Here is a 15,880-nt window from a genome sequence, read left to right on the forward strand (position 1 = left end):
ATTTAGTGCGTGGAATCGTCCCTGCCGCTCCCTCTTTCTGTATCTCTCCCTCTCTCACACACATGCACACTCACCACAGACACCTCCTGCCCACAACTCCACATAAAGAGAGGTTTCCTTCTTTATCTTGTATATGTTCAGTGTGCATGGCTCGCATGATCCCACTCATAATTATAACATAAACATAACAAAGAACACACAAAATGGGATATACATGTAGTATAATGCAAGAACAATTTCAGGAAAAATCAGTGTGTTTTAGGCGCACCGCTTAGTGACCGACTCAGGGATGTACTTCACAGAGAGAATGCGAAAAGTGTCTCAATTTTAATATGGTACACAATAGTTAATGTTGTGTCGGGGGGGGCACCTTCATAATACTCATACTTAAAGAGCATCAATCACAAAATCACAAACCAATTAAGGAGATTAAAGTAGAGCACTGACCATGTTTCATTGAAACAGAACACGTAATTTAAAAAAAGGGCCATCTGCTTTTAAAGCTCAGTTTAAGTAAAGGTAGGCTTTAGTACACTGTGAACAACAAAGGAATAAAATCAAGACCGCAAGATTGAAGTCAGTGCATTGATTAACTTGTATAAATGTGGTTACTGTAAAACACATAAAATCCATGTGACCTGAGATCAATACAAATGATGCAGAATACCATTAAAGAATTTATGTGGTCATCATTTTTGTCATGTTGCTACTCTCTCAAGCCAGCCTCCAAGGCAACTTCTGAGACATCTTCATGGTGCTCACTTGATTGGGAGGAGAACACCAGAAGGAGGCAAAGTGACATCACTCCATTGCTCTCTGCAAGAAGCACAGGAGCAGTTAACAAAGAGAAAACCCACCACTTCTAGCCTTTAGTTATTCTTTCTCCTTTCACGCTTACATGCATGCTTGTGTAAATCCAGGGCAGAACACGACTGACTTTGGTGTAAACCCCAGGCTTGTTTTTACCACCACATCCAGCTCCCCAGCTGGTGATCCCCACCAGGTAAAACCTGCTCTTTCCTTGACACACCAGAGGTCCACCGCTGTCACCCTAAGAAAATATAGTTTATACTTGGTGAAGTACTGGTAAAGTTTGCTAGATGTTCAAAACAATGTAGACTCATCTGATGGCTATAAAACTGTCCCTTGATATTGACTGCTCACCTGACAGGAGTCTTTTCCTCCTTCAAGTTTTCCAGCGCAGATCATATTATCGGTCACTAGGCCTTCATACACATCACGACTGTTACACACCCGTGTATCAATGATGTCCACCGTCACTTCCATCAGATCTTTGGAGACAACACCTTTTTCAAAAAAGAGAGAGGAAAAAAAAAAATAACTCATTGGTCACTGTTTTCTTTATGGCAACAAGGCAACATAGTAAAATAGTGGCTGAATGTGTATAACACATTATTCTCAGTTGCAGCAGGTCATTCTTTGTTTTTCTCATTTAGCTTCAGTTTTTGTAATTAATAATGTCCCAGTCTTATTGTTTACCGCTTGAGAGTACTTGCCCAACAGTCATTAATTTTAACTTTTACAAGTGTCTTTTTCATTTGATGATTATATAGAAAACAGACACTAGTTACTCTTTTATAACTCTCTGGATGGTTTGTGTCTGATCCTTCCCTCTTCTTTACCAGATACCAGGTCTGTAATATGGCAACTAATACATGTTATTGCATCAGCAATGCTTAAAATATTGTTTATTTGATTGTTTTTAATCATCTGGATCCAGTAAAATACATTACCTACATGTATATCAAAAAACTTTGTCATTTGCTAGCTCTCTATTATGCTGGACAGTTCCACATTTCAGGTTACCTGAGCCTGCCTGAGTGGTGCCAAAACCTGAGGTCCAGCACTGGGTTCCATGAGCAAAATTCTGGTCAAATGCTGGCAGACAAGCAGGCTGAACTTTATCTGTATAACACAAAAATACATATTTAAGATTCTGCAAACACATCAGCAGCCTTGTGTGCTCAAAAGGACAGTACTATAAATAGACAATATAAATCAGATTAACAGTTTGACTGCAAACTCACAGGCTTCAAAAGCTGAGACTCAACAGCAAGGGAAATATTTCCATGGCTGTTGCTGTCCTCCATATTTTTGTTAGTGTACATACTGTATACTATATACGTAGCATTCTACACAATGCTACTAAACACAGGCACCATCAGGCAAGGTTTTCTGTGTTGAATATTTCCATGGAGGAAAGCAATCAAATCCTTCCCTGACTCATCTTTCCAACATGATGCCTACACATTTTTTATGTGATGATTAAATTCTGAACACAGGTATGACGGTTGGATGACTACACACATTGTTTTTATAATGTAAAAAAATAATTGACCGTTGAAAGTAACTGGAGATTTAAGTTTGAGAAGAGCAACATCTTGGTCGTTTGTTGTCTTATTATAGTTCTCATCAAGTATTATCTTCTCAACAAGGTAGGGCTCAGGCAAGCTGTTCAGGGACACCATTCCACCGTATACTTTCCAGTTGGTAGGAGAGAGAGCTGCAATGTTGTCACTGAAACACAGAAATACACTCTTCAGTGGAAAACAAGAAGAAGCTTTGTTGTCATTGTACAAGAATACAACAAAACTTGGGTGGTAACTCCCTTCAATCAGCAGCAGTGCAATATGAACAGTTAGAATATAAATATAAATAGCTAAAATATAGTTAGTAAATAAATAAATACATACATACATACATACACACATACATACATACATACATACATACATACATACATACATACATGCATACACACATACATACATACATACATACATACATACATACATACATACACACATAAATACATAAATAAACAATGGGGATCGTGATTTAAAAAATATATGAGTTTAGCATTATGGAGTGCAACTGGACCTTATGTACAGACTCTAAGAATAAAACAGTTTACTGAGGTAGACTGTGCCATATACAGGAATGTGTAAAAAAAAAAATTACAAGGGCACAGTTTTTTGTCAGTCACCTTGGGAAACAGTGGGCAGCAGACAGCACAAAATCTGGAGAGATCAGGACTCCTCCACAGACATGGGATCCTCTGAACTGGAGTGACAACTGCCAAGGCCACGAACCTATCTTAGCTATGGTGCCCCCAATGATCCGGGATGTGGACTGCTGCTTACCACAGTCTGGACATGAGAGACAAGGTACCATACAAAAGAACCAAAACAAAACAAAACTGTTGTCACCTTACCGCATTATTGATATATGTAGAATACAATTGTACCAGCCAAAATAAATAAATAAATTCTGGATATGTCAATGTTGCCGATGCAGTAGTATAAAAAGTAAAAGATCATGGGAGGAGTTTCATTTGATCTTCACCGTAACAATGAAATGCAATTTGTGACACTGAACATAATTTTTTTTATAACACACATAATTCTGCATTTGTCAGTCTACAAACTCACATAGTGCAAAATATTGTAGGAATGTCCAATGTGTACAGTGTAGGTCATATACTAATCTTTATTATGCCACTGCTTAGACAACAGTCATCCAGCCCTTTATGTCTTTAAGACATTCCTGCAGTTTAACTCATTGGTGTGTGTCATCTGTCTTCATGGATAGATAAAGCTGGGTATAATCTTCATAGCAATGAAAATATATGCTGTGTTATGTCTTCTGATAATACTGCCTAAGTGAAGCATGAAAATAGAATTGGTCCTAGCACGGGACCCAGTGGAACTCCATAATTAACCATATGCCTGATTTAGAATTTGATTTAGACTTATGCATTGGGTCTTTGCGGGACCTACATACATGTCCAGAACCCCCTCTGAACCCTACACCATAACCTACTACGTAACCTGACGTGCTCCTCTTACTTCGGATCAGTGCAGCCTGCAAGTATTGCAATTGGTCTGTTCAGCCCTGTCGATTCCTCCCGTGCATTTCTGGCTACTTTTTCACCACAGTTTTTGAATTTATCAGTGAGAGAACAACAACTGTTATCTCAATATAATAATAATCACAGCAACAATAGAAGGACTCACAAATGTCGGAAAATTCCTGGAGGAAACTATCAGAATGGATGTGAGGAAATGCACAGAGAAGTGGAAAAACTAGAGGGACAGGTGTGTTTGCCCCTGACAAAAAGCGAACAAAGAGCGAGGACCCAGAAGAGAACAAAGTCCCAGCATTTTAAAACGTAAAAATGCTTGAAATTGATTTTTTGTGTAATGAGCGCCCCCCTCAAAAAAAAAAAAAATTAATAAATAAAATATGATTCAGAATGATTCAAATACTGTGTTTAGTATTTCGTTGGCAAATGGTTGCATTGTTAATCATAGGTACTGTGTTTAGCAGTAACTGTGTGTGTAACATAAAGACAGAGAGAAAGAGAAAGTGTGTGGCATATGACTGTAGGAACAGATGGAGGCTTCTTACCCAAGCACTGCAGGGAGACAGTCTGCTGGTTTGGACAGGAAAGACTGTATGTTGCCACAATAAGAGAAACATGTTAAAATGGGTACTAGAACCAGTGTTAATGTTAGCCAATAAATTTCATATGATGTGGCATGTACCTGACATTTACACGAGCCTGGATAGGAGAAGATGTTGTGTGGTTGCTCAGTTTTAAACCCATGGAATCTGATTGAATTGTACCACTCATATAGGCACTGGAGACAGAAAGAAACCTGATAAGATCAACGGGCATCTACAGGGAGTGAATCTGTAAACTCATTGTGGTTCTGTCACACTGAGACACCCCAGTGATAGCCATACCTGTGGAGAATCAATGGAACCCTAACCATACAGCAGCAATTGATTGACATTAGATGGACCTCTCTGGGTAATTACAGGTTAGGGTTTGAAGCCCACATGTTTACAAGCTGTTGTTGAAATCGACTCTTCCAAATTATAAGCTAAATCTCTCGTTCATGAAGCCAGTGCTAGGTCTGAATGACTACTACTGAAAAATGTAACACATTTTAATCAGAGTATAGCATCAGCTCAATTAAACTTTGGGGATATTGACCTTGTCAGTTAAATAGCAGAGGGGGTTGTTAATCAGTTTCAGCTGCTTAGATGCTAACAATTAACAATAGGTATGCTAGAGGCGCAACAATGAGACAACACCCAAAACAGGAATGATTTTTACAGGTGGAGGCCACTGACATTTTTCCCTCCTCATCTTTTCTCACATTTTTTTCACTAGTTTTGTATTTAGCTAGCGTCAGTGTCACTACTGGTAACATGAGGCAATACCTGAACCCTGCTACATCAATACATGCCATTGCCAGAAGATTTCCTGTGCCTCCCACCACAGTCTCAAGAGCATGGAAGAGATTCCAGGAGACAGGCATTTATTCTATGAGAGCTGCCCAATTGGCATTTGACATAGAATACCAGAATTGGTAGGTCCACCACTGGTGTCCTGTGCTTTTCACAGATGAAAGCAGGTTCATCCTGCAAACATGTGACATATGTGAAAAGGTCTGGAGAAGCTGTGGTGAGTGTTATGCTGCCTGTAACATCATTCAGCATTATTGGTTTGTGGTGGATCTGGGGAGGCAGATCTCTACAGGCTAGGCATCGGCACCCTGCCATTAGGTATCAGGAGGAAATCCTTGGACCCATTGTCAGAATGTATGCTGGTGTAGTAGGTCCTGGGTTCCTCCTGGTGCACTACCATGCCCGGCCTCATGTGGCAAGAGTATGCAGGCAGTTCCTGGAGGATGAAGGAATTGATACCATTGACTGGCCCCATGTTCACCTGACCTAAATCCAATAGAATGCCTCTAGGACGTTATGTTTCAGTTCATCCAACACTGCCAGGTTGCACCTCAGACTGTCCAGGAGGTCATGATGGCCTGGTCCAGATCTGGGAGGAGATCCGTCAGGACACCCTCTGTCATCTCATTCGGAGCATGCCCCAGTGTTGTCAGGCATGCATACAAGCATGTTGGGGACATACAAACTACTGAGTAGCATTTTGAGTTGATGCAATGAAATGTTGGTAAAATTAAGTAGCCTGCCACATCATTTTTTTGACTTTGAGTTCAGCCCTCTGTAGGTTGATAATTTTCATTTCCATCAAACAATGTGGTATCTTTTCATTATATGAATCTTAACACATTCATATAATACTCAGTCCACATCAGTATAGATATCCAGCAAGATTTTTTCCCCATTGAGATCTGATGTGTTTTCAACGTGTTCCTCTAAATTTTTTGAGCAGTTTATAATATGATAATGACCACTGATCCAAAATGTTTCTCAGCTGTCTTTTTAACCTTTATTTAGGCAGTACATTGGAGAGAAGACATCTAATAAATGGCTTCATGGTGTATTTGAACTCAGGCCTCTGCAATAGTTTGTTCAACCCAGTGACCTATACCTGCACTCAGCAGTCTTTAACCTTTTTTATGTATGATGTTCAGTATATTTTAGATGACCTTTGACAAAATTAGGTGGGTTAAAGTAGTAATTCCCTACTTTCTGAATCCTAGCCGCTTGCAGATCTGGGTGGCTTCACTGTCATCCCAGCCTTCATAACACACTGGTAGGAAGCGGCCACCTTTAGATGTCTTGACCTGCAGACAGTTTTCCTCACCAAACCTCACTGGAGAAGTAATGGAGGATAACAAAAAGAATACATCTTAACTAGCATCTCTTTAGGTGATTACAATTTGAGTCTTCAGCTTGTGTGCTGCTGCTGTCATATTTACATATTTAGGGTTACTTGCATATTTAGCATTAACCTCAAAAGTAAAAATCAAATAACAGATAAAAAATACTTGCCAAAAATGTTCTTATTTATTCTTCTACTATAATTCCCTTGTATTTAAGTTCTGAATAACAAGTATAATATGAATAAAACTAATACAATTATACACAGTGCAGATTTAAGTTGGATCTCTTGATAATACTGACACATACTGACACATATACAACATGAGATCTCTAGAGTCAAATCCATAAGGTTTAGTTTTGGCTAGCATATGTCTGGTCCATCCTGCTTCACCGTCTCCCCTTGAATGAATCCAGTCATGGTAAGGTCTTTGTGTGTGCTTACTCACCACAGTATGCTTCGTCAGTGCCATGTTGGCAGTCCTTTTTTCCATCACACTGGACAGTATTGCTGGGGCAGGTGTCCTTGGGCAAACTTGCAATTCCAATTTTCAGATCATCGTTGTCACTGTCATCATAGTGAATCACTGACATTGCATTCCTGGTGCCAAACTCAACTGTGGTTGGTGAGGAGGTAGTAATGTTTGTAAAGTAAGTAGAGATACAGTGTGCCTGTTTCATTTAATAAATATTAGCAACTATTTAGCAAAAATAGTTCAATATATATCTAAATTCCAAGATAATTCGGTTAACATAAACAATTTTTACTGTGAACACTGCATGCAGCAGTCCACACAGAGAAAACATTTTGTCAGTGACAAACAGTCACAGTCCTACATTACTTAAGTCAGTAAATAAGTATTAATGACAATGTCCAGTGATCAAAGTATACCTCCAATCCAAATGGCTATTCCCAGCAGAGCAAGCAACAGTAAGACTGCCACTGTCAAGCCAATCCACTTTTTGTTATTCTCACAGCATCCCTTTTTCGTCTTTGGACCTAGACACAGACAGTAAAAAAGCATGTAGTCACATGCATGTTAATGGTCCTCAGAGAGGCTCTGACTCAACCTTTGTTTTGCTTGTACATCTACATTACATTCATTTTATTCTCAGAAAAATATGGGTGGTGCAGGTATAACTCACTTATGTTAGGCTGTGAGACTTGGGGAGCAACCACGGCTGGTGGATACCGGGGGATGTAATGTGGCTGGCTGAGGGGTGTCACACCTGGACCCAAGCCATACTGTACATTTTCATAAGGATTGAGGGGTGGCTGCGTGTGCAGAGCAACAGAGTAGTAGGGAGGAAGTGGGGTGTTCTAAGAGAAAAGGACAAAAACAATGAGGGCAAAGCTAATAACCCATAAGATTTTATAGATAAAATTCCTCATTGGAATAACACATGTAAGGTCTTTATTCAATATTATGTCAATATTCTATCTGTACTTGGGCACAAGATACTATGGTATATAGAATAGGTATAATATCTAAAATTAGATTAGCTAGAGGATAAATTACTCACATGTTTTAGGTTGTCAAGACTAGGACCATTGTCCTTTATGTAATCCAAACACTATTATCAAATCCACACCAGCTCAACAACCTTACAGGCACAAAGAAAGAAGTGATTTATCCTGGCAACAGTCTCTAAAAGATCAGGTTCAGAAGTAATGTTCCTTATTTTTCTGTGATCCCTTCTTTGCCAGTAGTCATACAGTATCACGAATTTCAGATGACGGTCTTAATCCGTATTTGGATTTTAGGGACAAGCTGGTGTAAAATGATAGGGAGATAGAAGGCAGCTAAGATCAAGTTTGGTTGTTGTTGTTCTTTAGAAAGAATGACGTAGGTACTTTTACCCACAAGGGTTAAAGCTCTACCATGAGGTATCTGTTACAAAATTAGTCCATAGGCCACACACCCCTGTTTTTATCAATTATTAACAACATAATGGTGCCCAGGTTGAATGAAAGTCAACACAATAGCATGAGCAAACTCCTTCTCTTTGTTCACTCCCCCTTCATATTTTAACTTTATTTTAACATATTTTAACCACCTCACAGTTTGATAACCATTGCACCAACCCATTGCATGTTTAATCTGAAAAGGTTGTGCACTGTGATGCTAGTGTTCCTTAAGGTCAGAACCACAGGTGAAATTTTGAAATTTATATCTCAATGATTTTTTTTAAGGTGTTCGCTCTTTAAAAAAAAATAAATAAATAAAAATCTATTTTTTTAAACAAACAAGTTAAAGAAGATTGGAGCCATTCTCATATGCATCCACACCAGATATGTAGCAAGATTCATCTAGCTTAACTAGTTATAAGCAGTATTGTCAGTAATGTGTTACTTAGTAACAGGTTACTCTAATCTGACTACTTTTTTCGGTAATGAGTAATCTAACGAGTTACTATTTGCCAGAGGTGGGAAGTAACGAAGTACAAATACTTCGTTACTGTACTTAAGTAGATTTTTCAGGTATCTGTACTTTACTTAAGTATTTATTTTTCTGAGTACTTTTTACTTTTACTCCCTACATTTTTACACAAGTATCTGTACTTTCTACTTCTTACATTTTCAAACAGACTCGTTACTTTTTAACACGTCAGAGAGAAGTTTGCATTTCCGGTCAGTGCGCCTTCAAACATAAAACGATCTGAGCCTAAATGGAGGAATAATAACATATAAGAGACAATCGTACTGCGTATCCTCCATCACCGGGGCTTATCTCGTACAAAGGGATTAAATACGCAAACCCATATAATTAATGTCTCATTTATAGCGCTATAATCGGGCCGGACCGAGTCCGTAAGTTGCGCTGCGGCACATAAACAGCTTAGCTAGCGCTACTGAAGAGGAGCGAGCATGAAGGGAGTAACGTGTGGCAGGTAAATGCAACGTTTCTAAATGCTCAACAAATATCAGCAAACACACAAAGTGTGTGCAGTTTGTCACACAGTGTGTCTGCTAGCTAAAAGAAGAGCTGCTGTATTTCAGGGAGAGCAAAGAGAGAGAAGTTCACTCAGAGATGGAGAAAGAGGACAGGAGAGGAAGAAGAGAGGTTAGATTTAAAGGTAAGGACTGGAAAATAAACTGAAGTATGCTGACTTTGTGTAATTCAAAGATTCTATGAAAATGCTGCAGTTTAGTGTTTAATAAATAGGTTAGTTTGTTGTACTGTATTTACAGTAAAGCTCTGTGTTGGACTGGAGCACAGTGTTTGTGTTCATGGTCAGAGTTACAGGTTACATCAGTGCAGCAGAGATGAGTTTGAATCAAAGCTGCTGATGCTGAGATTCATTCACTGAATCCAACATTTCTACAGCCTGTATGCTGTCAGTGTAGGGGATGGAGATCAGCTCAGAGAGCTGTGAAATACTGGGTTACATCTTTGTGAATTCACTTCATCCACACAGAGCAGTAAACCTCAGAGCAGCAGCAGCAGGTCAGCTGATCACAGCCTGCACACCAACATCATTTACTGCAGCTACAATAGAAAGCTGTGATTCTTCTCCCCATGCAGAGTCACTACAGCTGATCTTAGGGTTCCTCCACCTTCTGAATCCCACTGTAACCCCTGAGTATCCTCATGTTGGTGTTTAGGTGGAGGCACAGTCACCCTCTACTATGGAGGACACAGAGAACAGAGCTGTGTTTAAATTCCCTTTAACAGTTTGTGTCCTACATAACAGATTCAAGCTGAGTGCATTCATTAGAAATAAAATTTAGATTGGAATAACATTTGTATTCTCATGTACTATTTTATATTATTACAATAATATATAATGAGTTTCGGTTTGTTTTACACAATAATAGCAGGTAGAAACATCCTCCAAAGAACTACTTTTACTTTCTTACTTTGAGTACATTTCAGAGCCTGTACTTTTTTACTTTTACTTAAGTAGAGAAGTTGAACCAGTACTTCGACTTTTACTAAAGTATTTTTTAACATAAGTACTTGTACTTCTACTTAAGTACAGAATGTCAGTACTTTTGCCACCTCTGCTATTTGCAATCCAGTAATCAGATTAAAGTTACTTATCCAAGCCACTGTGTGTTACTATTTTTGTCATTTTCCTTAGTAAAAAGATATATTTTTGCTTTCTTCTTGCGTCTTGGTGAGTGATGTCTGGCCTATGTGACAATTAAGCCACTTTTCAGCAGGAGGACAATAATCACACACAGCGACATAAACGTAAACAATGGAGGGAGGAGAGAGATGCACGTTTTCTAGCTGGAAATACAGGCACTATTTTGAGTTTGTGTCAGCTAAAGATGACAACATCAAGGTTAGTTGTGCACTCTGTGCTGGCGACAAAGTGCTATCTAGCTTCAAAAACACTACATCAAATTTGAAGAAACATTTGGAGTCGCAGCACGGCACAGTCAAACTACAGAGGAAGTCCCACCAGGTGGTGCGAACACCGGCAACTGTTGAAGGTCACTAATAAAGTAACCTGTAACTTAGTTGCTTCTAAAATTAAGTAATTAGTAAAGTAAGTTCATTTTTAAAGGAATAATCAGTAATCAGATTGCGTTTACCATCACTGGTTATAAGTTTTAAAATTATTAAATGTCCTACGATATATACAGTGCATAGCAAATTTCTTAGCTGCCACCCAAATTAATAGTGCTGGTAATTAACAAAATTATTTTTTTATGTTTCAGTTTGAGTCCAGTATGCCAGCTCAAATTTGGGTATAAAAATGTGAATGTCACTTTGTTATTTGCCTAATAAATAACAACATCATTTTTAGTTTTGAAGTTTTTGACAGATTTCTAAAATATTTGTATCTTGCTGTTTTTACAACAGGTTGTCCACTCAAGCAGTGTAACTTAGCACAAAGACTAATAATGCTGGCCAACAAACATTTTACTTTTGGGAATTTGTTACCTGTACTTTAACAAATTTCACTTACTCACTCCAAATCTGAAAACTGCTTTTGTCTAGCACATCTCATTTTTTTGTTATGATGTTCCAAGTATTGGAAAACTAGGATGACTGGACAGAAATGGTGATGCATTTCAGCATTTAAGAAATGAGTCTGGCGTCCAAAAAAAGTGAAACCAAAATTAAAGCAGGTGTTTTTCTTGGTCCTGAAATCTGTGAACTTTTGCTTGACAATGAGTTCAAAATGAAAGTGAAGCCAACTGAATCACCAGCGTGGGAAGCATTCGTGCAGGTTGCCCAGAAAATTCTGGGCAGTCTCAGAGTAGGGAATCATGCTGAGCTTATCAATAACACTGAAGAATCTGGGCAATGTTAGCGAAGACAGTGGGGGAAGATTTCATCAAGATATAAAAGTGATAAATAAATATCAGGAGTGTGTGTGTGTGTGTGTGTGTGTGTGTGTGTGTGTGTGTGTGTGTGTGTGTGTGTGTGTGTGTGTGTGTGTGTGTGTGTGTGTGTAGATAAACACATTAAAAAAACTTTGGTGGGAAATTCCCCTGTTCAAAAATAAGAGTGTAAACAGAGAATTATATTCCACACTACTATACTGTTAATTACTGAGGTGCAGGTACATAGCTAAGCTTGCTGGCTGCAGATAATCATATTTCACTTGCAAACATATAAGAGGAAGCTTTTTCTCTCAATTAACTCTTGGCAAGAAAGTGTATCATCATATTTCCTCAAATTTACAAGCTATTTTATTTGCAGCTTCACTAAGCAAAAGTATTCTTGTACAGCTATTAAGCTCTGTCTGTCTGTCTTTTAACAGAATTTCGATGAACTCGATGGATTTCAATGAATGTTTCATCGAGTTGTTGGGGGTGGTACAAGGAACAGTTCCCTACAGGCCCAAGAAAATATGATTTCATTTTCAAAGTTAAAGGTCAAAGGTCACAGCCACTGGTGAAATTTTTAAATTCATATCTAATTTTTCATCTATCAAAATGTAATTTGGTACTCAGGTATAAACAATTACTGTTCAGAATTCATTGTGTTTTCATATTTTAAATGAAAATACTCAAAGTAATGCAAAGTGAACTACAAACCCTACACAAAAATCACATAGACATATACAATTCGTATCTTGGCAAATGTTACTTTTCCTTTTTTTATTTAGTTTTAGTTTTTTTTTTTTTGGAGGATGCTAAAAGGGTACATAAAGTGAAATAAATATATCTAGACTATGTATGCCATTATCTGTTTATGGGGATCATTTAAAAAAATATATCAAATTTTATAGTTTTTAAAAGCCAATAAAAAAAAATCTAGTCTTTGTGACCTAGTAATTTATGATTGAATTTGACAGCACTGGGTGTATCTATTGCAGTGTAGTATTTGGTACATAGAAAATTGGGTTAGGCGAGGAATGTTCTTTACTGAATGCACTCCTAGTTTTAGTACTGCATGCAGGAATGCAGCTTGTGATAGCAATGTTTACAAATGTACAATACCATGTGGTTATAGCTGTTTGAACACATGGCCTGATCACCTGTTTCCATTGTCACCTAAGCTTCTATGGAAAGTCAAAAATGTGAAAAAACAAGTTTGTGATGAGTCATTTTGTTTTCTGACATTATTATAGCTTGAAAGAGGACTAGGAGCGGTAATATTCTTTATTATTATTATAAAAAAGCATTTTCTCTAAAAAGATTTTATCACAAGTTCTTACAATAAGAGTTTGGTGTGTATGAACAGTGAGACACTGGAGAGAAGATCACATAATTCTCCACATTTACAAACTATTTGACCTATATTCCAAGTTCGATAAAAGTGAAAATGAAAAGATAAATAAAGGTCACCTGTCACGTTGGCACTGAGAAATCTGTGTTACTTGCCAACAAAGATGTACGGCATAAAACCAGGTTTCAAAGCATGACTATAGGCAACATAAACTTCACTTTTTTGCATTCAGATGGCTAAACAGAAATAGGTGGAGATATAATCACATTTCCAAGCATGGTACACATGATCGTATTTCACAGAAAAATTAGATGATTAGACCAACACAAAGGCCAGCATCACTGAAACAAAAACCGTGTGGTACAAAATCATTCAATAGATAAAATGATAAACTAAAAGTATCCCCTTTTCTTTAGTTGCTTGTTCTGTATGGACAAAATGAATTCAGAAAGCTGCAATTACACCTGCTACTTATTGAAAAATATAAAAGAGTTACTCCACTGAAAATGTGATGTTTAATTATGTTTTTTCCTCCATCATTAAATCAGGTGTATTTATATAACCCCCAGATAATGTGCTTGACTGGACTTCATATTATTTTATCCATGTAGATTGTCTACATGGATAAGAAGGCACATGCACATTCTGCTAGATTTGTGTTATAGATTCATGTGCTTTAGTTACATAGTCAAGAGTGAGTGTTGTTTTACCAGAAAGGCACTTTAACAAAGCTGGAAACAGGGACTTTATTATCGTTATTTGTTCCTGAATCTGAACCATATATCTGAATTACACACACAAAAAAGAATGCAAGTATTTGCCTTATATAAACTAAGACAGAACCTTGAATAACAACAGTTGCCAAAGAGATAAAGTGAAACAAGTAAAACCTATCACCATTTAATCTCTGCAAGCTCTCAATCTCTCAAGCAACACAATACTCTAAATTTAAAATAATGCAAAATGGAAGCATAAAACACAGCCATCATTTAGGTGAGCAGCAGTTAATCGGGAAGTCTGACTAATGCTTGAAGGTAGCCTGAAGTCAGAGACACACCAGCAAGAAGTAAGAACCTACCGGGTCATGCTTGGCCATTGCATTCAGGGAAGCAAAGTGTGGACAGTAGACTTGAGAGCAGGTGGGTGGAGCTTCTCCGTGCAGGTTTACTCAGTCTGGAGCATGGTGGTGACACATTAAACACATTTATTCTTCTCTTTCCTTTCTTGCTTTCTACTCAACTTAAACCAAGCAATAAAAGGTAGGCCTACGTTCCCCCTCCCATCTTAATACCGCCCATCCCTCCCTTCTTCTCTTCACAGAGACGGGTGTGCCCACTGCACCAATATCCTACCTGTCAAACCAGTTTTGTAGCAGCCAGGTACTATGCAAACTTGTTTCACAGTGTGAGGCTCAAATGACCGCTGAGCTGTCAGGGTCCTGAAGTAAAATAGATTATTTTCCACATAGAATGACATGATAGATTTTTCAATCTGGACTTCACAGTTTTAGCATACAATCATCCATGTTAAAGCCATAAATAGTTTAAAGGGGATATATCATGCTTTTAAATCCTTCCTTTTCATATGTAAATCATTCATTTGTGGTCTATATGAAGTAGAACTGCAATGCTTTGGTCTGAATTCCTCATTATTGTAACTCCACAGACCCCTCTTTTACCTCTGTTCTGAGGCGTGTCTTAGAGCAGCTCATTGTAATATATATATATATATATATATATATATATATATATATATATATATATATATATATATGTGTGTGTGAGAAAAAAATGGCGGATTCACAAAGTCCATGTCCTTGTGTGTAGTTCCACAGCAAATACTGTGACATAATAGACAAGAACACAACGTAATAGGGAATAGAGAAAACTGAACAGAGTGACAAATATGACCCAAAAAGAATATTAAGGGCTAAATTGGATTTTGCATATGTAAGAACATTAGGCCATTTCTGCATGGATGTTGCTTCTGGAAACTTGGAGCTGCTAAGCACCTGGCCTCTGCTTAATTATGCATTCACTTTCCATATGAACTATACTTCCTCTTGCAACCACATGATTCTTCAGTTGTTCTTTTACCCCTTAACTTCACTACTGTTGCTCTGTGTGCCTTGTCGCTGGCATGCTTTGGATTTTTTGTAAGGGAGGTTCAAGATTATCTCAGTGATTACCTTTGAGCTAGGATGAAACATTTCTATGCCAGTAACAATAGCCTCTTCAAGAATAACAATGCCATCCAAATGGAAGAATAACTTTTATAAGTAAACTGCTTTTTTCCTCCAATAGAGTTCCAGAGACTCATAGAGTCAATACCAAGGTGTTGGCTCTCACTGCGGTATTGTATCACTTCCTGTTCCTGTTTCGGAGCACAGTGTTTTGCTGTCTGTTAGCTGTTATATCTGTATAACTCGATTTATCTGGATAATAACATATTTTAGTGTAATCTTCACCTACTTTAAATAGCATACTCTTTGCTGAATCACCTGTATTCACATTACTCACTTTATTTGTTTTTAGAAATTCGCTAGCTTAGCTCAGCTAGTAGCTTAGCCCTTAGCCGACTCACTACCAGCATGGCTTCTTCTCCTGTCTCTCCTGCACTTTCCTGCT

At 37.9% G+C, this 15,880-nt stretch overlaps 1 protein-coding gene across 1 annotated transcript; it reads right to left on the minus strand.

Moving 5' to 3' along the window:
- Window positions 1–255: 255 nt before the first annotated feature.
- Window positions 256–14,474, minus strand: tmprss13a (transmembrane serine protease 13a). Its single transcript, XM_030745026.1, has 13 exons — window positions 14,332–14,474; window positions 7,765–7,939; window positions 7,511–7,618; window positions 7,068–7,235; window positions 6,484–6,610; window positions 4,569–4,664; window positions 4,432–4,475; window positions 3,008–3,170; window positions 2,360–2,538; window positions 1,828–1,926; window positions 1,165–1,307; window positions 899–1,051; window positions 256–816 (listed from the first exon to the last, which is right to left on the minus strand). The coding sequence occupies exons 1-13, from the start codon at window positions 14,347–14,349 to the stop codon at window positions 802–804; spliced, it is 1,488 nt and encodes a 495-aa protein (XP_030600886.1). The 5' UTR covers window positions 14,350–14,474; the 3' UTR covers window positions 256–801.
- Window positions 14,475–15,880: the final 1,406 nt, after the last annotated feature.

Source organism: Archocentrus centrarchus, chromosome 13 (assembly GCF_007364275.1).
Source record: "Archocentrus centrarchus isolate MPI-CPG fArcCen1 chromosome 13, fArcCen1, whole genome shotgun sequence".
Taxonomy (NCBI): domain Eukaryota; kingdom Metazoa; phylum Chordata; class Actinopteri; order Cichliformes; family Cichlidae; genus Archocentrus; species Archocentrus centrarchus.

Excerpts from the sequence above, each read along its gene's own strand:
- tmprss13a (XM_030745026.1), bottom strand. Across the intron at positions 2,539-3,007 it reads GCTGCCCACTGTTTCCCAAG|TGACAACATTGCAGCTCTCT; the intron begins GTGACTGACAAA and ends TCTGTGTTTCAG. Across the intron at positions 1,927-2,359 it reads ATCTCCAGTTACTTTCAACG|ATAAAGTTCAGCCTGCTTGT; the intron begins GTCAATTATTTT and ends TGTGTTATACAG.